This window comes from Hyperolius riggenbachi, chromosome 1 (assembly GCF_040937935.1).
Source record: "Hyperolius riggenbachi isolate aHypRig1 chromosome 1, aHypRig1.pri, whole genome shotgun sequence".
In the NCBI taxonomy this organism is placed as follows: Eukaryota; Metazoa; Chordata; class Amphibia; order Anura; family Hyperoliidae; genus Hyperolius; species Hyperolius riggenbachi.
This window is the reverse complement of record NC_090646.1, coordinates 245,290,998-245,314,845: the sequence shown is the minus strand read 5'-3', so window position 1 is coordinate 245,314,845 and position 23,848 is coordinate 245,290,998. Positions and strand designations below refer to the sequence as shown.

Below are 23,848 nucleotides of genomic sequence, written 5' to 3'. Positions count from 1 at the left end.
GAGAAATATCTCTGTAAATGACAATTATTTGATTTTTTTTACACACAATTGTCCATTTACAGAGAGATTTCTCCCACCCAGCATGGGTATGTATAAAAATACACCCCAAAACACATTATACTACTTCTTCTGAGTACGGCGATACCACATGTGTGACACTTTTTTGCAACCTAGGTGCGCTAAGGGGCCTAACGTCCTATTCACAGGTCATTTTGAGGCATTTGGATTCTAGACTACTCCTCACGGTTTAGGGCCCCTAAAATGCCAGGGCAGTATAGGAACCCCACAAGTGACCCCATTTTAGAAAGAAGACACCCCAAGGTATTCTGTTAGGAGTATGGTGAGTTCATAGAAGATTTTTTTTTTGTCACAAGTTAGCGGAAAATGACACTTTGTGAAAAAAAAAACAATACATATCAATTTCCGCTAACTTGTGACAAAAAATAAAATCTTCTATGAACTCATCATACACCTAAAAGAATACCTTGGGGTGTCTTCTTTCTAAAATGGGGTCACTTGTGGGGTTCCTATACTGCCCTGGCATTTTAGGGGCCCTAAACCGTGAGGAGTAGTCTTGAACCCAAATGTCTCAAAATGACCTGTGAAATCCTAAAGGTACTCATTGGACTTTGGGCCCCTTAGCACAGTTAGGCTGCAAAAAAGTGTCACACATGTGGTATCGCCGTACTCAGAAGAAGTAGTATAATGTGTTTTGTGGTGTATTTTTACATATAACCATGCTGGGTGGGAGAAATATCTCTGTAAATGACACATTTTTTTATTTGTTTTACACACAATTGTCCATTTACAGAGAGATTTCTCCCACCCAGCATGGGTATGTGTAAAAATACACCACAAAACACATTATACTACTTCTCCTGAGTATGGCGATACCACATGTGTGACACTTTTTTGCAGCCTAGGTGCGCTAAGGGGCCCAACGTCCTATTCACAGGTCATTTTGAGGCATTTGTTTTCTAGACTACTCCTCACGGTTTAGGGCCCCTAAAATGCCAGGGCAGTATAGGAACCCCACAAGTGACCCCATTTTAGAAAGAAGACACCCCAAGGTATTCCGTTAGGGGTATGGTGAGTTCATAGAAGATTTTATTTTTTCTCACAAGTTAGTGAAAAATGACACTTTGTGAAAAAAACAATAACAATCCAATTTCCGCTAACTTTTGACAAAAAATAAAATCTTCCATGAACTCATCATACACCTAACAGAATACCTTGGGGTGTCTTCTTTCTAAAATGGGGTCACTTGTGGGGTTCCTATACTGCCCTGGCATTTTACGGGCCCAAAACTGTGAGTAGTCTGGAAACCAAATTTCTCAAAATGACTGTTCAGGGGTATAAGCATCTGCAAATTTTGATGACAGGTGGTCTATGAGGGGGCAAATTTTGTGGAATCGGTCATAAGCAGGGTGGCCTCTTAGATGACAGGATGTATTGGGCCTGATCTGATGGATAGGAGTGCTAGGGGGGTGACAGGAGGTGATTGATGGGTGTCTCAGGGGGCGGTTAGAGGGGAAAATAGATGCAATCAATGCACTGGGGAGGTGATCGGAAGGGGGTCTGAGGGGGATCTGAGGGTTTGGCCGAGTGATCAGGAGCCCACACGGGGCAAATTAGGGCCTGATCTGATGGGTAGGTGTGCTAGGGGGTGACAGGAGGTGATTGATGGGTGTCTCAAGGTGTGATTAGAGGGGGGAAATAGATGCAAGCAATGCACTGGCGAGGTGATCAGGGCTGGGGTCTGAGGGCGTTCTGAGGTGTGGGCGGGTGATTGGGTGCCCGCAAGGGGCAGATTAGGGTCTAATCTGATGGGTAACAGTGACAGGTGGTGATAGGGGGTGATTGATGGGTAATTAGTGGGTGTTTAGAGGAGAGAATAGATGTAAACAATGGATTTGGGAGGTGATCTGATGTCGGATCTGCGGGCGATCTATTGGTGTGGGTGGGTGATCAGATTGCCCGCAAGGGGCAGGTTAGGGGCTGATTGATGGGTGGCAGTGACAGGGGGTGATTGATGGGTGGCAGTGACAGGGGGTGATTGATGGGTGATTGACAGGTGATCAGTGGGTTATTACCCGGAATAACAGATGTAAATATTGCACGGGCAAATTGATAAGGGGGGGGGGGGTCTGAGGGCAATCTGAGCGTGTGGGCGGGTGATTGGGTGCCCGCAAGGGGCAGATTAGGGTCTAATCTGATGGGTAACAGTGACAGGTGGTGATAGGGGGTGATTGATGGGTAATTAGTGGGTGTTTAGAGGAGAGAATAGATGTAAACAATGGATTTGGGAGGTGATCTGATGTCGGATCTGCGGGCGATCTATTGGTGTGGGTGGGTGATCAGATTGCCCGCAAGGGGCAGGTTAGGGGCTGATTGATGGGTGGCAGTGACTGGGGGTGATTGATGGGTGGCAGTGACAGGGGGTGATTGATGGGTGATTGACAGGTGATCAGTGGGTTATTACCCGGAATAACAGATGTAAATATTGCACGGGCGAATTGATAAGGGGGGGGTCTGAGGGCAATCTGAGCGTGTGGGCAGGTGATTGGGTGCCCGCAAGGGGCAGATTAGGGTCTAATCTGATGGGTAACAGTGACAGGTGGTGATAGGGGGTGATTGATGGGTAATTAGTGGGTGTTTAGAGGAGAGAATAGATGTAAACAATGGATTTGGGAGGTGATCTGATGTCGGATCTGCGGGCGATCTATTGGTGTGGGGGGGTGATCAGATTGCCCGCAAGGGGCAGGTTAGGGGCTGATTGATGGGTGGCAGTGACAGGGGGTGATTGATGGGTGGCAGTGACAGGGGGTGATTGATAGGTGATTGACAGGTGATCAGTGGGTTATTACCCGGAATAACAGATGTAAATATTGCACGGGCGAATTGATAAGGGGGGGGTCTGAGGGCAATCTGAGCGTGTGGGCAGGTGATTGGGTGCCCGCAAGGGGCAGATTAGGGTCTAATCTGATGGGTAACAGTGACAGGTGGTGATAGGGGGTGATTGATGGGTAATTAGTGGGTGTTTAGAGGAGAGAATAGATGTAAACAATGGATTTGGGAGGTGATCTGATGTCGGATCTGCGGGCGATCTATTGGTGTGGGGGGGTGATCAGATTGCCCGCAAGGGGCAGATCAGGGGCTGATTGATGGGTGGCAGTGACAGGGGGTGATTGACGGGTGATTGACAGGTGATTGACAGGTGATCAGGGGGGATAGATGCATACAGTACACGGGGGGGGGGGGGTCTGGGGGGGGGTCTGGGGAGAATCTGAGGGGTGGGGGGGTGATCAGGAGGGAGTAGGGGGCAGATTAGGGACTTAAAAAAAAAATAGCGTTGACAGATAGTGACAGGGAGTGATTGATGGGTGATTAGGAGGGTGACTGGGTGCAAACAGTGGTCTGGGGGGTGGGCAGGGGGGGGTCTGAGGGGTGCTGTGGGCGATCAGGGGGCAGGGGGGGGGGAAATCAGTGTGTTTGGTGCAGACTAGGGTGGCTGCAGCCTGCCCTGGTGGTCCCTCGGACACTGGGACCACCAGGGCAGGAGGCAGCCAGTATAATAGGCTTTGTATACATTACAAAGCCTATTATACACTGTTGCAGCGGCGATCCGGATGCCAGTAACCCGCCGGCGCTTCCGAACGGCCGGCGGGTTACGGCGAACGGGGGGCGGAGCCAGTCCCCGGCGGCTGATCGCGTCACGAATGACGCGATCGCCGCATAGCCACTCCCGCAGCCGCCCCCGCCGATGGGCGTATTGCGGTCGTTTGGGCCCGGACTTTGCCGCCGCCCATCGGCTGGGGGCGGTCGTTAAGTGGTTAATCAGACGCCTTCTACTCTCCCCTCCTTGGTGTGATTACCCATTACAGTTTATCTGCAAATAACTAGCCATGTCTATCCACGAATAAATAAATAATAATATCATCTGGAGTCATTACAGCAAATTATTAAAATATTCTGTAGCTCCAGACAAGAGAGGAAATTAAAAAGGGAAACCTTGTGTAAGGTGGGCCCGAGCTTCCCCTGAGAAGAGCTAAAGGCAGTTTGTTGTATGTTGTGAAGGGGGAACAAAAAAAGCTTGATAACACAAATCTGAATTCAAAGTGCATGTGTGTTTAACCTGCCAACCTCTCTAACAGCAAGCATGAGAAACAAGCCTTTGCAGCACGCTTTGGGGAATGTTTTAATAATGAGGGTAACAAGCAAGTTCAAAGCAGTTTGGTGGTTTGGGAGTTGAGGTACTTAAATATCAGAGTTACATTAGTAGCAGTCGAATGCACAGTCACCTTGCATCAAAAATTTACATAAAACTGGAAAACAGAGAAAGTGGCGCTAAGAGTGGGGGGAAAATAAAAATGTTGTTCTGTTTGTGCATTTTGCAGATATTTTTTTAATGTCGGTCAGTTTAGGATTTCATTCTGGTTATTGGTGGGGAATTAATTGAAAATAAATTTCATTATATGTCTTCTTTTCTCTGCCAGTCCTCAGCAGCATATGTGAAATTTACAGAACATGGTTTATATGTTTTTCTTGCGTTTGTCTGGTTTTCCTCCAAGCACTTCAGTTTCCTTTCCACGTCGCAAAAATCAAAGTAATAGATTAAATGGCATTCTATCAAATAGGTCATACTTAATTCAAACACAATTTTCCAGTTTAACAAAACTGAAAAATCAAATGCCCTATTTTTTCAGTGTAGAAAAAACATCCTAATTTACTTCAATCATTTATATGATTGGCTGAGGTGAAAATTTTTATAAGATTTTTTTTAGAACAAATTGAATAGATACATTGGTAGAATGGTAGATTAGTTTGATTTTTCAGACAAAACAATCAATCAAGAAAATTGATTGAATTAAAGAGATCTAAATAAAACAATAAAAATATTGTATGGTATGTGGGCACCTGTAGTCTGTGGTAGGAACATTATGCTGGGAATACATGATGAGATTTTTCAGCAGATTTACTGCCCAATTGATTTTCCAATCAATTTTCCATTCGATTTCCATTTGCTTCTATGAGAAATCGATCAGAAAAAACAATCAAAAAATCAGAAATGATCTATTGAAGCATCTACCTGCCAAATATCGCATGGTGTATTCCCAGCATTAGACTGTTACTGAGGCAAACAAGTGTAAATTGCTCAATGTACTCTTACAATCTGCTGCAGAAAATACATAATAATAATAATTTGAAGTTTTGCCTTCAAAAAAATCCAAATACCGTATGCACAAATTCAAATATATTAGTTCCCTGTCAGGTAGTGGCAGTGATACAGCAAGTACAGATGGTGGCTAGCTCTCCAATCAAGCAAGCATATTACAGTTAAAGAACAGAAGACATACAAATAGAATAGAATAGAAAGAGAAAAACGATTAGGAAAATTAGACATGGAGTATCGAGATGGATTATTTTTAATAAATATTAATAGAGGGTATTTAATTGTAATATTTTTATACAGTGACTCATTCCTAATTATTTCAGTGCCAGGTGCTATGGGCACAGTCTTGTTGCCAGGCATTTCTGCACTGGTGTTTATTCCTCAAGAGTGCAAGTTTTTTTTTCACTTTTGGAGTTAGTGTGAGGATTGCAGGTGGGATAATAGTTGTTCCATGTTGGGGGTATATTGGCAGAGGGTTATTTTGGATCAGAGGGTATTTTACAATAGCATAGAGAATGGGAATATTTTTTATCTTTAGATGGATTATCTTAAGGGAGGGTCTAGGTAGGACATGAGGGGGGAGCAGTTTTTTGCATCAGCCCCATGTATCTGCGAACATTGCAGCTAATAACTGGGCTGGAGAATACAATAAGGTAGCCATTAGAAAAATTAGGTATACGTGTTGATTGTGAGAGTTGAGTTATAGGGTAGATGTAAGTTAAGATTCTTAGTTATGGTTTGAACGTTTAGAATAGGAATCAGGAAGGGGATGTTCCTTAGTGGTTAAGCTTAGGTGCTTTTGTTATGAGGGAGATTAAGGCAAGGCATAAGAAACTGGATTTTGTTGGGAAGGAGAGAGGATAGTGTTTAGGAATCAGAAAAGAGTTTTCATGAAGAGGTGAGTTTACAAATAGGCATTGCAAAGAGGTGGGTGGGAGAAACTGAATTGTTTAATGCAGACAGTGCCACAGACCCGAAACACAACACAAAGGCTCCTGTCCTGTGCAGCTATGCACTCCTGCATCAAGGTGGGACTTTCTGTACAGTCTAACGATAACAGTACAGTAGTGTACTCTAAATGGAGAGAGAAGACTACTGATACCAAGGTTGCAAATAAGAGCAATTCAAGCTTGTATCAGTTTTGGAAATATGTAGCTGGCTGCAGTTTTAAACTGAATACCATTATGGCAATTTTATAACTATTTTTTTATAAATGTTCTCTGATAAGCACAGTAATAATAATTTAGACCTATGTAAATACTTTAAACATACTGTTTATAAAATGCATAAAATCATTTACTGAAGACAATTACGTAGGAATGTACCCATATTTACAGTACATCTCTTCAGAAAATACACTGAATCATCTTGTTTTTCTTAGCTTTTTATTACAATGGCAGGAACGTACGTTGCTTGTTGAATACAATGTATACATTCTGTACTATTTGAACCTACATATCATTCTGGACTACACACTAGACCGTGAATGGAGGAAAACGCATGCTGAAATCCCCGCTAATGTAAGCAAAGACGCAATGAGTTTAGCCTTTGAGCTGTGCTGAATGCGATAAGATTCTTACTCAAGGTTAAGCAAAAAAACATTCTTTCCAAACACTTTGCAAAGCAGAACAGCATGCCTAAGTTGGTGGCAATGTCACTGTATGAATGTAAGGGTCATTGAGATGTCACACAGGAAATAATACACGGCTTTTCAATTATTGTGCATTGAAGAAATGAAGAGTACAGTATGCTTCTAGGACAGTGATGGCTAACCTTGGCACTCCAGCTGTGGTGGAACTACAAGTTCCATGAGGCATTGTAATATTCTGAAAGTTCTAAGCATAACTCGAGGAGGCAGAGGCATGATGGGATTTGTAGTTTTGTCACAACTGGAGTGCCAAGGTTAGCTGGAGTGCCAAGGTTAGCCATGTTCTAGGACCACAAAAGCTCCCTGACATATTTGATAATTTATGTCAACCCCTATAGGTATATTTATGTTGTAAAGACCCATAGCTCACACATTAGAAACAGCAGATAAGCAAAATATAACCTACAGTTATTTGGAGTTCGGTCAGATGCCTGTGGACAATTACTTAACCGATTATACAGTATTTGTTGTTTTTTATATGCAATTATTAGTCCATTAATCCCCACAAAATACCATGACATGCGAGATGCCAGCTATTTTCAGAGAGCGATTTAACAATAAGATGTTTATACGTCTTTTAGATCTAAATCTGCTTCAAAAGTCAAGCTTGTGGTGGAGCACAGATGCTACATACTGTACAGTATTCTTTATGATGCATACGTAAGGAATGACACAATAAAAGCTGGGTAACAATGACTACTGTTGCCAACTATACATAGTGGTATTAAACTCAGCATTTCTTCTTTGCTCTAAAAGATTATTTACAGCATAAAATCCACTACCACAAAAAATTGCAGCAGAACAGCATTTTAACAGTTAAACACAGCTCTTTCATCTTCAATGGAAAGCTTGCTGCCACATCCGAAGAGGTGATTACATTATCTTTGTTTGCATTCCTTTGTGTGCTACAATTAGTAAACATTCATAGCTGTGCTGAAAATGTGCTCTCTGTGAGGTAGAAGCAGAAAGCTGAGAAGTGATCATTAGATTAATATATACATACAGCAGCTATGCAATAAAATGCAATGGCGCTTTCAGAGCAGATAAACTGTACTTTGTAATTTGTAAACAGACAATATTACTTGTGCTCCAAAGCCAATATGGTAACTGTAGGGATAATAAAAAATATAAAAACACATTTATAAAATGTTATGACATAGTTGAATACCTTTTTAAGCTCTTTATAAGTATTTTGCCTGTGTCTGATCATTCCCTGTGACCTTTTTCCAAAAATTATAAGTCCAGAGTTGCTGCAGATATGCTGGAGAATGGGTGCTAAAGCACCTTGCATTTATACCTGATCACAGTACTTAAGCACAGTATATTCACCTGATTACAATACCAAAGCACTACGCATTCACCTGACTACACTAATATTTGGCCTCAGCAATGCCTGTTACTTATAAAAACACAAGCAAATGTTATTGACCAGTAGTGGTAAATCTTACTGAAATATTGCAGACTTGCGAAAATACTACATTGATTGTAGGTATATTTTTCCATCTTAGTTTGTGGACCGCTAGCAAGACACAGGGGATCAGGGCTAATGATAGCCAGTTTCAGCAGAAATTCCTGATCAAGATCATGTTCATATGTGATATGACTAAAGCCCTGTACACACACTAGAGGGTTCTTGGCTAAAGCGGCCACCTTTGCTGAAAATCAAGCGTGTGTACGATGGTCCCTATGCATTGTCAAGAGACCTCTAATGTTGGATTGTCTCGGCTGAGCACATTATTCTCCTCTCTGCCTCACCCACCTGCTCACTCAGCCCACATCTTCTTTCCATAGCAACAAAAGGATGTGTAGGCTAGTGATGCAGCTCACAGCACTGTCACTAAGTGATTACTTGCCTAGTCTTGTGGCTGACAGTACAGTAACTGTGTGCATGTACAAACCTTTATCAATAATAGAATAGAAGGATACCTTTGCTTGTGTGATTGGTGGCTGGTATTTTACCCAAGACCAGTGCCCTGAATAGAAGGAAACGTGTGCTGCTTGTGTTTGCCTCTCTCCTCTGTAGCGCCACTGAAATAAACAGAAAACAACATCTAAAGTGTGACCAAGCTTTTCTGTGAAAATGTACAGCGTAGCACTAGCAATGCCACTCACTGCATAGACATGCCTGTCAGCACAGTTTGGATGTAAAATATACAAAATATAAGTATGTAGGGGCATAATTCTGTCATTACATGCTTTAGCGGGGATATTGTATTATTTAATATTTGTATAGCTCTGACATCTTCTGCATCTCTGAACAGAGAGTATATTGTCACGTCACTTAACTGTCCCTCAGAAGGGCTCACAATCTACCATCTATCCCTACCATAGTTATATGTCTATATCGTATAGTCTATGTATTGTAGTCTAGGGCCAATTTAGGGGGAAGCCAATTAACTACTTAAAGACCAATTGGTGTGAACAGGGCGACAGCCTCAGGACCACCTAACGTCAATTGGAGTGCAGTCCTGGCAGCTTGTTTTGCTGGGGATCGCGCACGCATCCCTGTTTGAATGACGGTGCCCTGCTCCATCATCAGTCTCCCATCGGCAATCACAGCTTGGAAACTCTTAGACGACAAAACCGCCGTCTATTTACATAGTACAGTGCTGCGATCTATGGCAGCGCTGTACTGGGGACTGGTCACCCGGCTTTCCCCTTGGGAGGCACAAAGAGCGATCGGCTCTCATAGGCTGATGTCTATGAGAGCCGATCACTGGGATTGGCTGGCAAGGGGAGGGAAGGGATTTATAAAAATAAAAAAAGCTAAATTTATTTTTAAAAATGCACAAAAAAATAAAAATAAACAAACATTGTGGGAGCGATCAGAGCCCACCAACAGAAAGCTCTGTTGGTGGGGGCAGAAAAGGAGGGGGGATCACATGTGTGCTGAGTTGTATGGCCCTGCAGCAAGCCCTTAAAGCTGCAGTGGCGTGAATTGTAAAAAATAGCACGGTCACTAGGGGGGGGGGTGTAAGCCTATGGTTGTGAAATGGTTAAATTATCAGTATGTTTTTGGGATGTTGGAGGAAACCAGAGTGCCCAAAGGAAACCCACACAGACACGGGGAGAACATACAAACTTTGTGCAGATAGTGCCCAGGCTGAGTTTTGAACTGGAGACCCAGTGCTCCAAAGAGAGAGTGCAAGCCATTACGCCACTGTGCTGTCCTGCTCTGGCGTTCTGTAATCATACATTTGTTGGTGAGCTTACTGGGCAGGGAGGGAAACCCAATCCAAGATTAGGAAAGTACCCTTATTGGGACATAATACAGTTATTTACAGAGCGGGGGTAATGTCTATTACCAATTAGTTTCCCCTAGATATACACATGCGTAGGAACTTTTCCTTTAAATGGTTCACATAACCCATGACCTAGTTTTTTTTAAATTATTGTTGTTATTATTAACCCTCCCTCATAAACACTACTGCTGACACTAATTTAAAAGGCTCAAATGAAAGTACTTTTCACACTTTGGCAGGTGTGACTCATAGAAAAATGAATAGGAGAAAATAAAAAATAATAGGCTGGATAACAGCTGCCAAAGGTTTGAGCTTTGCATGAAAACTGTGGTAGCTGTCTCACAAAGAAAATCTGTGCACTCTTTATTTCTGGTTCAGAGGATTTACATGCTCTCTCTAATGATCTGGGCTGTCAGCACTCAGTAATGCTTCCCAGTCTCCAGATTACTGCTCATGCAAAATTGAAGCACTTTGGAGGCAGTTAGAAGCTGCAGATGAATCTCAATGTGCAAGCACAAGGTGTAATGGTTCCTCAGCACTTGTTAGACGGAAGGTGGTAATTACAGCGAAAAAGGAAAAAAAAAACTTCAACTTTTGTCATCTATAGAACATGTGAAATTACATGATCACAGGATGAATAACTAATAGGGAGAAATGAACTTTATATGCTTGTTTTATATTTTCCTTCACCATGTACATAGCGGAAGGGCTACTGTGCTGTGGCAAATAAGGATAAATGGAATGGAATTCTGCGCTGGCAAAGAAACAGGCATTACATTGTGTTCATCAGTGAGCACTGTCATGGTTGACAAAAGAAATAGGGCCAACTTTGGTGCCAATCTTTCTACCAAGTCACCAAGGAAACACTTCAGATCTCAGGATAACGGAGATGACTTAGCCTACCTACAAGCCCAACATCCAGACATGAGGGCATTCCCTGGACTAGTGGGCTTTTGATGTGGCTTCTAGTCAACTACAGCTAGTTTCTGATGCTATTATCATATCAGTGGACATCAACCACTGTAAAGGGATACATCAGTGTACAAATAACAGCCTGGTAAGTGGAATACTTCACCTGCTAAAAGGCATTCATGCAGGTCAAGAAACTTTAGTTATCAAGCCCTCTTGAACTTGGAAACAGAGTATATATAAAAGGTCTACGCAAGTTGCTCTGTTATTCATTCTTTACTCTCATTGGTTGGAGAGGTACCATGGTCTTGGGCAGAGTTTCATTTATAGGGAAATCTCTAAAAAACAGTGGTAAACAAAGCCAATCAAGTCACTAGTAAGTGTGTATTAAGCATCAATTAATTAATTAAGGGTTAAAAAAATTAAATAAGGGTTAAAAAATCTTCTTTTGTGAAAACTACCAAGTTTTAGTGATGTTGCTGATCTTTAGTTTAACCTAAGAAATGAGCTATATACAAGAGCTGCCACTATGGATTGTATAAAATAGCTATTAAAACTAAACGCTCTAAAAAAAAAAGAAAAAAAATCAATATTAAATTTGCACTTTAATAGCTGTTATATTATGTCCATATTATGTCCATAATGATAACAGCTTTACCAACAATCCAGAATGCTTTAAATTTAAAAAGAAATAAAATAATATAAGCTATCGAGCTTAAAAATGGCATCAGTCCACATCCAATCATTGGAAACAAATCCTCTGTTCTTAATGAACACAGTTTATCTTCTCTGAATTTCTGTATACACCTCCTTTAATCATTCTTCCCCATGAGACATGTAGATAATAAAAATGACCAGCACACGATGAAGTAATAATAAGACAAGACAATCAACATATCCATTTTACATGATATCAGAATCACTGATAAAACAGTGGTTTATGAGAGTTATAACACAAGAGGCCTGCTAGAACTTGCACTACAGTGTGCCTTGCCACTGTGTAGGTCACTGTAGGGCTGTGTGATCCGTGGGTGGACTTTTACCACTTTAAAATAGTACAGAACTGGCCCTGCCAAGCTGTAGTGAGTAAAGAAAAAAAATTGCATAACAATCACAGCTGCACTGAAAAAGAGCTGAATTGATAATGTATTGTTAAGTGAACCTTGAGGTGATAATAAACTGATGAAATAAAAGATTGTACCTCCTCCTCCTCCTAAATATGCCTTTTTTAGATTCTCACAGTTTTATTTTCTGTGTATCACCTGAAAAAGTAGGTTAATGTTGTATTATCTCATATGACTGATCTAGTCTTTCACTGTCCCAGAAGCTAAAATATATGAACTATTGACCCATTTTACCTATTCCCTATACAGAAGCTATCCTCTGCAAAAAATGCATGCGTTTGAACGTGTTTTTCACATGCATTTGAGTGATTGTCTTGACTTGCGTTGGCATGTGTTTCTGTGCACTACACACAGACATGCATGCAACAATGCGCGTACAAAACACATACGTTTCGAACACGCTAATGTGAACGAGGTGCATTTTTATGGACCTCACAAAACGCATATTGCACTTGTTGTAGAAAACCGGACAACAATGCATGTAGTGTGAACGGGGCCTTACTCTCTTAAAGCAGAAATATGTTAGTTACTATTTTTTTATAAATAACAATACTTTGTGCACCAGATGAAGAGAAGATGAAGCAGGTTTAAGTTCTGTCTAGGAAAATACTTGAGGGCAGTCTACATAATAGTGACACAGACTGCAATAAGAATCAAAGTATTTTTTAATTTTTCCTGTGTGTTCCCAAAATTAAGGAAGTAGGTTTGGGTTACAGCTGGAGTTCCACTTTAGGTATATTACTGACAGCCGAGCTGGATCACCCACAAGGCAATATTAGGCAGTTGCCGAGGGTCTGGACTAAGTCTATGGGCCTAGTCAGGGGTGTAGCAATAGGGGTTGCAGAGGTAGGCATCGCATCGGGGCCCTTGGGCCAGAGTCGCCCCAAAGGGCCCTCCCTCAACTACAGTATTAGCTCTCTATTGGTCCTGACCTCATTATAATCACTTTTATAGATGCTTTGAATAGTGGTAATCATTAACAAACTACTCCCCATTCCCTTCTTGCGCCTCAGACACTGTAGTTGCCAGTGGCAAGTTTTGGTGCGCTGTATCAATTGTTATGTATAGAGTGCTTGGAGGGCCCCATTGTAAAACTTGCATCGGGGCCCACAGCTCCTTAGCTACGTCACTGAGCCTAGTGGATGCAAGGCCACAACAAATCTTACTAAAAAGCCAGATGACTATCAGCTCTAGGCAAAAACTGCTATTTTGCCTATTTCATCTTAATCCTTTTCTGACTGAGAGAATGGCATAGGAGGTTATTCTGCAGGAAGACAACAGGAAGTACTGTGGGTTAGAAAACAAAGATCACTTTCTGCAGCAAGGCCTTAACCACAATGGAAAGCGCATGATTCTGATTCCTTCCAGCTCTGCCTTGAGCTGCGATATTCCTATTCACAAATTCTAGACACAATGTACACAGTATCATTACAAATCTACGCCTGTCTATCCAACAAAAACAGCTGTCTTGTACATTGTTACAAGCTGTAATCATGCAGCTCGTATTCATAATATAAATAGAGGAAACCATTCTCTTCAATTCTCAAGCCCAAGAAGAAATGTTAATCCAATATTGCATAGTGTGAAAAGGGTGTAGGGCCTCCATCTGTGTTTTCATTGCTTCCTATGTGCTCATCATCATCTGCATTATTTTTCGGGAATGGCTGATCTCGAGAAGTGGAGGAAAGGGGGGGGGGGGGGTATCGTATGTTGGCCACAACACGACAAGCAAATCACAGCATTGCGATCTCTAGTGCCATGTATAGTATGCTCTTATTTTCTAATGCCCGGAAAGTGTGACCCGGCATCCAATGGTCTTCATAGTGTGTCTCTGATACCCAGTGTACTCCTCTTTTGTGGTACCTACTGCAGTGTGTCAGCATTCCAGCATGCCCATATAGTGCTTCTTAGCTTTCCAGTCACCCCCATAGTAAGTCCCAGCTTTTTAGGACCCTTTCAGTATGTTACCACTTGCTGGTGCTCCTGTACTGTGTCTCAGCTTTAATGTACCCCAACAGGTGTAGGGCCCCCATCCCCCACATGGTGTTTATCAGCTGCCAAATGCTTCCTTTAATGTTCCCCAAATTTGTAGGGCCCTGCTAGCATGTCTCCTACTTTTCAGCTCTACCTGTATTGTGTCCCAGCTTTATGATATCCTCCACTTTAGTGAAGGACATATATCATTAATGTTGTATTATTAATTAATTTCCTATTTTGTAGAGTGCTGACATTTTTTGACATCAACACTTTACACAGTATATAGTCCTGTTACTAGCTGTCCATCCGAGGGGCTGAAACCCAGTAAGTCCTAAAATCACAGCATTTAATCATAAGATTAGGTGAACGGCAACCAATCTTATTGTTAATATGTCCTGAATCCACAAGTTGTTTTTCCATAGAGTATTACTGCTTTCTTGTGCCCCCTTTAATAGTATGGGCCAGAAGCAATTCATTTTCCCTCCTAAATTTGCTCCTAGGAGATAATTTTTCATCTTCTGGTTTAAATAACTTTTCAGCACTTTTCAATTGAAAAATACCAAAAAGAAGATGAAAAAGTACTGTAACAGTAGGTGAAAAGTAATGGCGAAATTATTCAGAGTTTTTTCTTGCTTGCTGGTAGCTTAAAAGGCATTTCATCAGGTGCAGAGATTACAGAGGCAGCATGTTTGTACTGTGTTTACGCTAACAGCATGCAGCCAGAGTAGGAGGAGAACGAGGTGAAGAGGTCATCATTGGGGAAAAGCAGCTTGTTGTGCTGTGTGAGGAGTCTGACAGTGAATTAGGAGGGGGGGGGGTAGGCAGGAAAGCAGCAGTGTGTTTCATTTGACTTGCACAGCAGAAGGGAGGAGGAGCCACTACTGTCCTGATTGAGGAGGAATGGAGTGAATGAGGGGGAGCAGTTTGTTTGTCACAGACTCGAAGCCGGTCACTGTGCTATTGTGTTGAGCTGCAGCATATCATGTGAGAACATTAAATGAAGCAGAGTAAATTGTCAGGTGCTGTGTGATCATTCCAAATTGGGGGTGGGGTTTATGCTCACAAGTTTGCCTCGGGCAGCAAAAAGTCTAGAAACGGCCCTGAGAGCTACCCATGATCCATTTCATGTACTCAATAAAAGTTCAGTCCATAATGTAAGCTTACATTAATTTTCAGGACATGAGATGTGACTTCTCATGCACAATTTATATTACGGTGTACAGTGACTTTGGCTAGTTAAGTAGCTGGTGAGTCACATGATTGACACAAATGTACAACAATTGAAACAACATATTGGCAACCATTGAAGGAGTTGCTGGAGGAGGTAAATATTTGTATGTAATCCCTACCAGTGCTAATCTCTGCACAGGGGGAAGTGAGATCCTAGGGGCTGCTGAGAAGATGGACAAATGGGGAGGTGTGGAGTGTTGGTAGAGGGGGCTGAAATCAGGCAAGGGTAGGGGATATCCACAGGGCAAACATCTTTTTATTCATGTTAGGGAATTTATTTGGACAAATCTTTCCAACATAGACAGACATAGTAACAAATACAATCTTTCCAGAGTGAGTACAAATTAGAACTTCCATAAAGATCATGGTAGTGCTATGATGTTAACGACAAGGAAAAGCCCCCTGCTGGCTAAGCATACAATCAGCAACTGGGGTTTAAACGGCTGGGCTAGGCCTTGTACAGTGCTTTATGAGAAACGCAACACAATTCAATTTACTTGTTAAGTTTATTTAAATGATTTACCAACTCAATTCAATACTGTTTAGGAATTTGGCCTTGATATGCTGTGCCTGTAACATGAAAGGGCAATGATTATAGTGTGTTTGTTATTATTCTGCATTTAGGACATGCTGTCACAATGAGGAACTTGGCACACAGAAAAAACATTTTTTTTTAAAAGCGCTATTGTCCAGGTGGCTGTCAAATGAAATATCGTTTTGACAAGGACTTCAGCTGCTCTGCCAAACTCTCTATAAGGGCTCACCTCTTGTCAAGCAACTGCATGTGTTGTTCCAAGGACAGTAGTTGACAATAACTATGACAACTGGTTATGCAAGCCGATATGCTGCCTCTCGATGTTTTCAAGCAGACTGGCATATAGTATTTCACATATATTTCACCTTATTTATCTTGAGTGACTGTTTACACATGTTTGTTATAACTAGAATGTATGCAGTAGCCAAATCATCCACATATTCTGCGGTTCTCTCTGCATGCTACTGCAGAGTCCTCAGATTCCACACAAACATATTGTTAGGAGCTGAAATAACTCCTGCATCTTTTAGAAACTCATCATTGGATACATTTACCTTGATAACAGCTATTCAATAAATACTAGGTTATGCAAGGGCCCATAAATAGATATCAAAATCACGATCGATTACGTCCCGTAAAGTTGTGTCACAAAGTTTCAAAACAATGCTCTTAGGATTCCACAGGTATCACAGCATGCAATAAGAGAAGGTCCTCATTTAGTGACATGGCTCCTAAATATAGCATTTTAGAAGGACAATTCCTCTTTGAGAATCAAATCCCCGAACATATATGGACATTGTTGGGCGCAGGGTGAGCTGCGCGCTATAGCGACACCAAATCAGGTGCTACGCGGCTGGCGCTGTGTGCCAAAAGTACCTGCCTCGACAAATTTGCCCATTATTCTTCCCCCTTTAAATGTCCCTTTTTTAGATCTTCTGTACAAATATATACTAATACATGCATGTATGTACCTACTAAAAAGACTTACAGGCGCCCGAGATAGCTGCTCCATTGCCCGGATGAAGCGGTTGTTCCGCGAAACACGTTGTCATTTTTAAAGTGCCCAATAAAGTTAATTTTTCTTTATACTACTTAATGGATGGACTGCTTCATTAAGGTAGGACCATACTTTATTTGTTATCACCAGAATTGCTGGCAATTAATGTTTTAAGTAGTCGCTTAATACAACATTTGTTCATCACGGGCGCCTCCTACCTTTCTCTGTCTACCTACTAAAATGGGCATTTATCTGCACTAAATCTCACCTCTTCCTCTGGATTTGTGCCTTTTGTATTGTGAAGATCTATTGTTAAGGGAAAAGTAGGTATAATAAAAAGGACTAACAAGACTTTCAAACTAAAAATAAGTATTGTTCTTATGAATTATTTATAGTGTGCATAGCTAGAGGTGTTGTGTGGACATAGGTGAATGGAAGTGCACAAGGGTTGTATCTTTTTCCTAAACGTTTTGCACAGAAAAAGTTTTCATTTCAGATCGCACACCATGATGGATATCCTAGTCGCACTGCACAGCTAGACAGGTGACACCACTATTTCTCATTTCATTCCTCCAGGTTTCTGTGTCACCTCCTGGATAACAATGAATCTGTTAATTGTTGACTTTTGTAAAGCTGAAACAGGGAATTTTCACCTGCCAGCTTATGCTCTGTGGCACATTATATGGCTGGATTCATTATAAATTGTTGCTTATACTAACTTTGTGGCACATTATATGACTGGATTCATTATAAGTTTGTTGCTTATACTAACTTTTGCTCTTTAAATACTTCTACCAACTAAGATCTGCATTATCTTATCCACTGTAATATATGATTAGGGTGACTCCGTAGAGTTTAGAAATCTATCAGGGTGCTTACATACAATGTGCACAGTGCTTAAATATAGCACAGCATAGTGCATAAGAGAGTGGACATTTCAGAATGGGCCAATTGTTATAAATGGGTCAATTCTCTCTGTTTTCATTGCTGATGCAGTTTTGCAGACAACTGATTTATTATATGGAACACTATATCATGTCTGCGCCCAGATACTCAGAAAAATGTAATGCACAGCTTATGTTCCAGTGTGAATAGAACTTCAAGAGAAACTTAAAGCGGAAGTGAATATTGTAAAAAAAAAAAGGTGTTTCAGTTACCTGGGGCTTCTGCCAGCCCCTTGCAGGTCCTCCACGATCCTCCGTTATCCCACCGCCAGCTACTTTCATTACCGTCATACCATCGACTTGTAAGTCGACGGCAACTGCGCCTGCGTGCCTTGAGTCGCACTAATAGCGCAGGACACTATTGCGGGTGGGAATGCGAAGAAAGATATGTGTTGCCTGGGCGCCGTGTCAACGGCAACGAAAGTAGCTGGCGGCGGGTAAGTGAAACATTTTTTTCTTACAGTATTTAGTTCCGCTTTAAGTTAAAATAAACTAATGAGATAAACAATTATATCTATCCTCCCACTACTATTTTTTATATATTCCACAATTATTTGTTATGTTTAGTTTTGCCTTTCTATCTATCACCTTTTCTCAGAAGTCCAGATCTCTGCTAGGAAAGTATTTAATGGCTGTAATTCTTTATCAGTGAGGAAATCAACAGTCTGACTTGGTCCATCTTCAGAAAACCAGTCAGTTGCATAACTGAATATAAACTCTATCAGGCAGAGAAAGAAGGAAAGCAACCCAGCATATGCATGTGCATGCTAGGCACTCACATGTCTCATCATGTCACATGTCACTTTTCCCTTTAACTGTGCCATCAATGAAAACAGTGGTTGGGTGAGGCAGAGATGTAAAACCTTTGTTGCAGATAGTACAGCCAAAATGTCTTTGTAGTTTAGCAATTTTATTTCATTAATGCAAGGCACATTACCTTTAACATTTTTGTATTGTATGAGATCAGCATGGTCTATGCTGGAGTTCTCCCAGAAGCCATCAGAAGCCCTGTGTTTTTCACACTCAAAGCTAGTGACCATACTACAATTACAGTGTCCCCATAACAACACAATAGGGCAAATATATTAGTGTAGCTAATCCTTAAAGGTGCGTACACACGCACTACAAAAGGAAACGACGAGTCCCCCTGGCTCTCCCGCTGGGCGGTCTTTTAGCCGACAGTAGCGCGTGTGTACGTGCTGTCGGCGGACTGATAAGGCTGTTTCTCAACGATCCGCTGAGCGGACGTTCAGAAACAGCCTTATCAGTGCGCCGACAGCGCGTACGCACGCGCCTACTGTCGGCTAAAGACCGCCAAGCGGGAGGGTCCGACGGACCCGTCGTTTCCTTTTGCAGTGCGTGTGTACGCACCTTAAGTCAGATTGACTGATTAGGAAAAGAAAACAGCCTTCCTGTGATTGCAGTGGTTTAGTACTATGCCTAATGCCTAGTACATACCATACAATTTTCTGTAAGATTTTTCTGTTAGATTATTTTCTGTTAAGTACTGGTAGAGACTGGTCATTATCTCTGGTGCATTGTCTTCTGGTTATCTCCTGCTGAGCAGAACAATGCTTAATTGCTTGGCAGATAGATGGTTAGATAGATAATTTCCAACATGTTGGAAATTATCTATCTGGCAGGTAAATCTTATGCTGGGGATTCACGGTACGTTTCTGTACCGTGTATCGAGCAGCTGATCCGGCCAGCTGATAATATTCTCGCCCGCTCGATCCCCGCCGGCGGACAATGGCAGGGAAGTGAGCGCTGATAAGGAAGCGCCGGCGGGGACGAGTGGTAATCGATCTGCGCGGACGAGCGGGGACGCGGCTGGGGTCGATCCGGCGGCTAATCGAGCCGCCGGTCGACCCGTCTATTCCCAGCATTACAGAAAAGTGTATGGTGTGTACTAGGCATACCACTGGCATTAAGTTCCATTTCTACTAACAAGATAATATACTACATGGACACAAAATATATGTGTTGAAACTAAGGTTATACAATGATTCATAAAACTGCTTTAATACTTTACTGTAATATAATTAGGTGACATGCTTTACACTATAGACAATAATTTAATTGTTCAAGGGACTTTTTCCACTAGGAAATACGGCTGCATGGTCTACCGCAATGTTTCCACAATTGAACCTCGATCCATCGGGTGTACAGCATGATTGCAATGCGATTGTGCTTGTGATTTCCAACAGCAGGAAAGTAAGACTCGGCAGGAGAAGTTTGAATTACAGAATTACTGAGTAAATTGCATACAGCACTGCAATTTACATGTTAATCATGGTTGTGTTGCGATCCACAAAACGCTAGCAATCCGATTTGCGAATCAGACCACAGCTAGTTGACAATGGCACTTAATGTCTTTTTTTTTTTTTTTTTTTTTTTTTTTTTAGCAAGCTCAATCTTGCTATAAAATAAATTTATTTCAGAGTTAGAAATACACACTTCATAGATTTACTCTCATCAAAGAGGGTGGGGAAAAGACAGCTGGGTCCCTTGGAGTGCAGACAGTTACACAGACCACTTCATCGCCATAGAAAAACTCTATAAAGAAGAAAAAAGGAAAAAGAAGAAGCAGGCAGTAAGGTGTGAGTATGTGTGAGTGTATGTGTAAATCCCTGGGCAGCTATGTTTTACGGGCTGCTGGCTGTCTGATGCTCCGCAGCTAGACAGAGAAGAGGAAAACTATGAGTCACTTCTCTTTCCCTAGTGTCTCCTCTGGTTGTAAAGCTTAGTCCCTGTCACTTCCGATATGACAGTGCAGGTTAAAGGCCAGTTCAGAGTTCTGAATCCTACCGTACATATATTGTTCCTGGAAAAGCGCTATAGGATAACCTCTCACATCTAGCCTGTGCTGGTTACTTTACAATTAAGTTATGTATCTATAAAAATTCCCCTATGCTTTTATCTGTATGCACATCTTGTGCTCTGAATTGGCTGTGGGTGTATTAAAGATCTTTTTGCTGGAACTTGAACAAACTGATTCTAGGGCAGTCTGAAAATTAATTCATATTTCAAGACATCACATTTTCCAATCTTCAGGCAGCATTTTTCAGCCAAATGTTATATTGTCACACCAAGACTGCAATTGTAAAGAAAGAAAGTAAAAAGAAACTCTAAAGAATTCCACACCACACAATTATTACCAAAAGTAGGTTCTGTATAGTGTAGGTTCTCAACACCAGGGGGTACTCAATTCAAGCTCGGGGACACTTGAATTTGTCACAGTCAATCAACTATAGTAACCTTTGAGATAAAACAAAAATAATCCTATTAATAAAACCTGAATGAGTATTTTAAGTTAATTAAAAGCATAAGGGCAGAGTTGAATAGCCTTTATCCAGAATTATGGTGTACTCCTAACAAAAATATATTCATCAAGAGGTACTTGAGATGATATATTACCCACTCTAGGGGGTTCTTCAAAGTCTTCTGGAAAGGTGAACATGCAATAATAATATTGAAAGTCAAGAGTTTCCAGGAGTGCACTGGCATATTTGTGATACTATGAGGGCGAGTTCACAGTTGCGTTGCAGAATAATTCTGCATGCCATCTCACTGCCCATACATTTCTATGGGGCTGTTCACAGTACTGCATTGTAACTGATTGCGTTATTTTAACTCGCTGCATGCAGGCTTTGTACTAAAGTCTTTGTCCAGTCCCCATTGCTGTTCACACTCATTATTACGCGTGCATCATGCAACTGACCACTGTGAACTGCACAAAGGAGGAGGAGGAGCACAGGAAAAGATAAAACTTAGTTAAAATCAACTAAATTAAATAAAAAGAGGTGGCTCACCTCTAGACGACACTGGATCGAATCATAAAATGCAAGTTTTATTAGAATATGTATGCACAATGCATTTCGTGGGTCTATGCCCACTTCATCAGGCCAATTAAAGTAGCCTAGCATGGAGAGCCTCTGAAACTAGCTGGACCACTGTGAACCTAGACAAAACCTTAGACAAACAGATTCAGCATTGTGCGGTGGCAGCAAAAAGCTCTCAAAAGCAACATTATAATTAAAAAAATGTTTTATTTCATTTTTGTGTACCACTTATTTCTGTACTGAAATGTGCAGCAGTTTGTAACCTGCATAAAATAACTATTTCCTTTTCCACAAGGACTATTAACCACTTCAGCCTTCAGTCGTTTTCACTTTATGCATCCGAGCAATGTTCACCTCCCATTCATTAGCCTATAACTTTATCACTACTTATAAGAATTAACTGATCTATATCTTGTTTTTTCCATCACCAATTAGGCTTTCTTTGGGGGGTACATTTTGCTAAGAGCCACTTTACTGTAAATGCATTTTAACAGGAAGAATAAGAAATAAACGGAAAAAATTCATTATTTCGCAGTTTTCAGCCATTATAGTTTTAAAATAATACATGCCTCCATAATTAAAACTCACGTATTGTATTTGCCCATATGTCCCGGTTATTACACCGTTAAAATTATGTCCCTATAAAAATGTATGGCGACAATATTTTATTTGGAAATAAAGGTGCATTTTTTCCGTTTTGCATCTATCACTATTTACAAGTTTAAAATAAAAAAAGTATAGAAATATTTCATCTTTACATTGATATTTAAAAAGTTTAGACCCTTAGATAAATATTTACATTTTTTTTGTATTATTATTGTAATGTTTTTTTTTTATATTAAACATTTTATTTGGGTATTTTTTGGGAGGGTGGGATGTAAACAGAACTTTTATAATGTAAATGTGTGTTAAAGGGGAACTGAAGAGAGAGCTACATGGAGGCTGTCATGTTTATTTCCTTTTAATCAATACCAGTTGCCTGGCAGCCCTGCTGGTCTATTTCTCTGCAGTAGTATCTGAATAAAAACCAGAAACAAGCATGCAGCTAGTCTTATCAGATCTGACTTTAAAGTCTGAACCACTGAAACACCTGATCTGCTGATTGCTTGTTCAGGGGCTATGGTTAATAGTATTAGAGGCAGAGAATCAGCAGGGCTGCCAGGCAACTGGCATTGCTTAAAAGGAAATAAACATGACAGCCTCCATATACCTCACTCTTCAGTTCCCCTTTAAGGTTTTTTTTTTAACTTTTAGTTGTAGTTTTACTTTTTGGCCACAAGATGGCGGCCATGAGTTTGTTTACATGACGTCACTCTAAGCGTAACATACGCTTAGAGGGACGCATGGGGGACGCAACAGCCAGAAAAAGCGAAGCTTCTGAGAGAAGCTGTCGCTTTTTCTGCAGGGGGAACAGGAATCAGTGATCAGGCACCATAGCCGGATTCACTGATTCGTGGGCTAACGATCCGCGGCCGGGAGCGCACATGCACACGCGCGATCGGCCGTGGGAGCGCACTGATGCGCACATGGCCTCCTGGGCGTAGCTAGTACGTCCAGGAGGCCAAAGTAGTTAACTGTTCTCCATGTCAGGATGAGCTTGAGTTTTGTCAAATGTTTTTAGTAAATGGAAAATTTCTCTTTCAACAACAGTGAAGCAAAATATGTTTAAATGTGTTCAAAGAAACACTATTGTGAAAAATTGTAAAATTTAAAATGCATGTTTATATATAGATTCAAAATCTACAGTTCTCCCAGAGTAAAATGTATATTTTTCCTATGTGGCTGTCACTTATGGTAAGTATTAGAATCTGACAGATCTGACCATCCCTTTATGGGAAAAGTAGCATGATGCAACACCCACACCAAATGCCACATAGTTATTTTATTAATTCACGCCAACATGATTGGAACACTGTGGGCCATATGCAATTCGAGGAGAGAAGAAGCTGAAAACATGCGAGCTTCTTATCTCCTCACATCGCTCAGGATTTACCGGCAAATTCAATTGCCAGTTTCACCTGAGCGATGTTCTTGTGTAAAGGAGCATAACTCAGGCGAATACTAGGTATTCGCTGAGCGATGCTCCTGTGTGGCCAGCGATGTGGAGCGAGGCATTTGTGCCATGGAGCTGTCCTTCAGCACCACAACACTGCTGCCTCGCTCCCCAGGAAGATGCGCACGCATCGTCGCAAGAGCCAGCGCATCATCGCAAGGCTCGTACCCGCCG

The 23,848-nt window shown here is 41.4% G+C and overlaps 1 protein-coding gene across 5 annotated transcripts in view; it reads right to left on the bottom strand.

Moving 5' to 3' along the window:
- Positions 1–23,848, bottom strand: part of UNC5C (unc-5 netrin receptor C) — a 534,770-nt gene that overhangs the window by 151,232 nt on the left and 359,690 nt on the right. For 3 of the 5 annotated variants that reach the window (XM_068232277.1, XM_068232283.1, XM_068232300.1), the window contains one exon: positions 8,748–8,849. The exons of the other annotated variants lie outside the window; for them this stretch is intronic. In XM_068232277.1, coding sequence (XP_068088378.1) covers positions 8,748–8,849 — 102 coding nt within the window. The remainder of the gene's footprint in view (positions 1–8,747; positions 8,850–23,848) is intronic. 5 annotated transcript variants of the gene reach the window in all.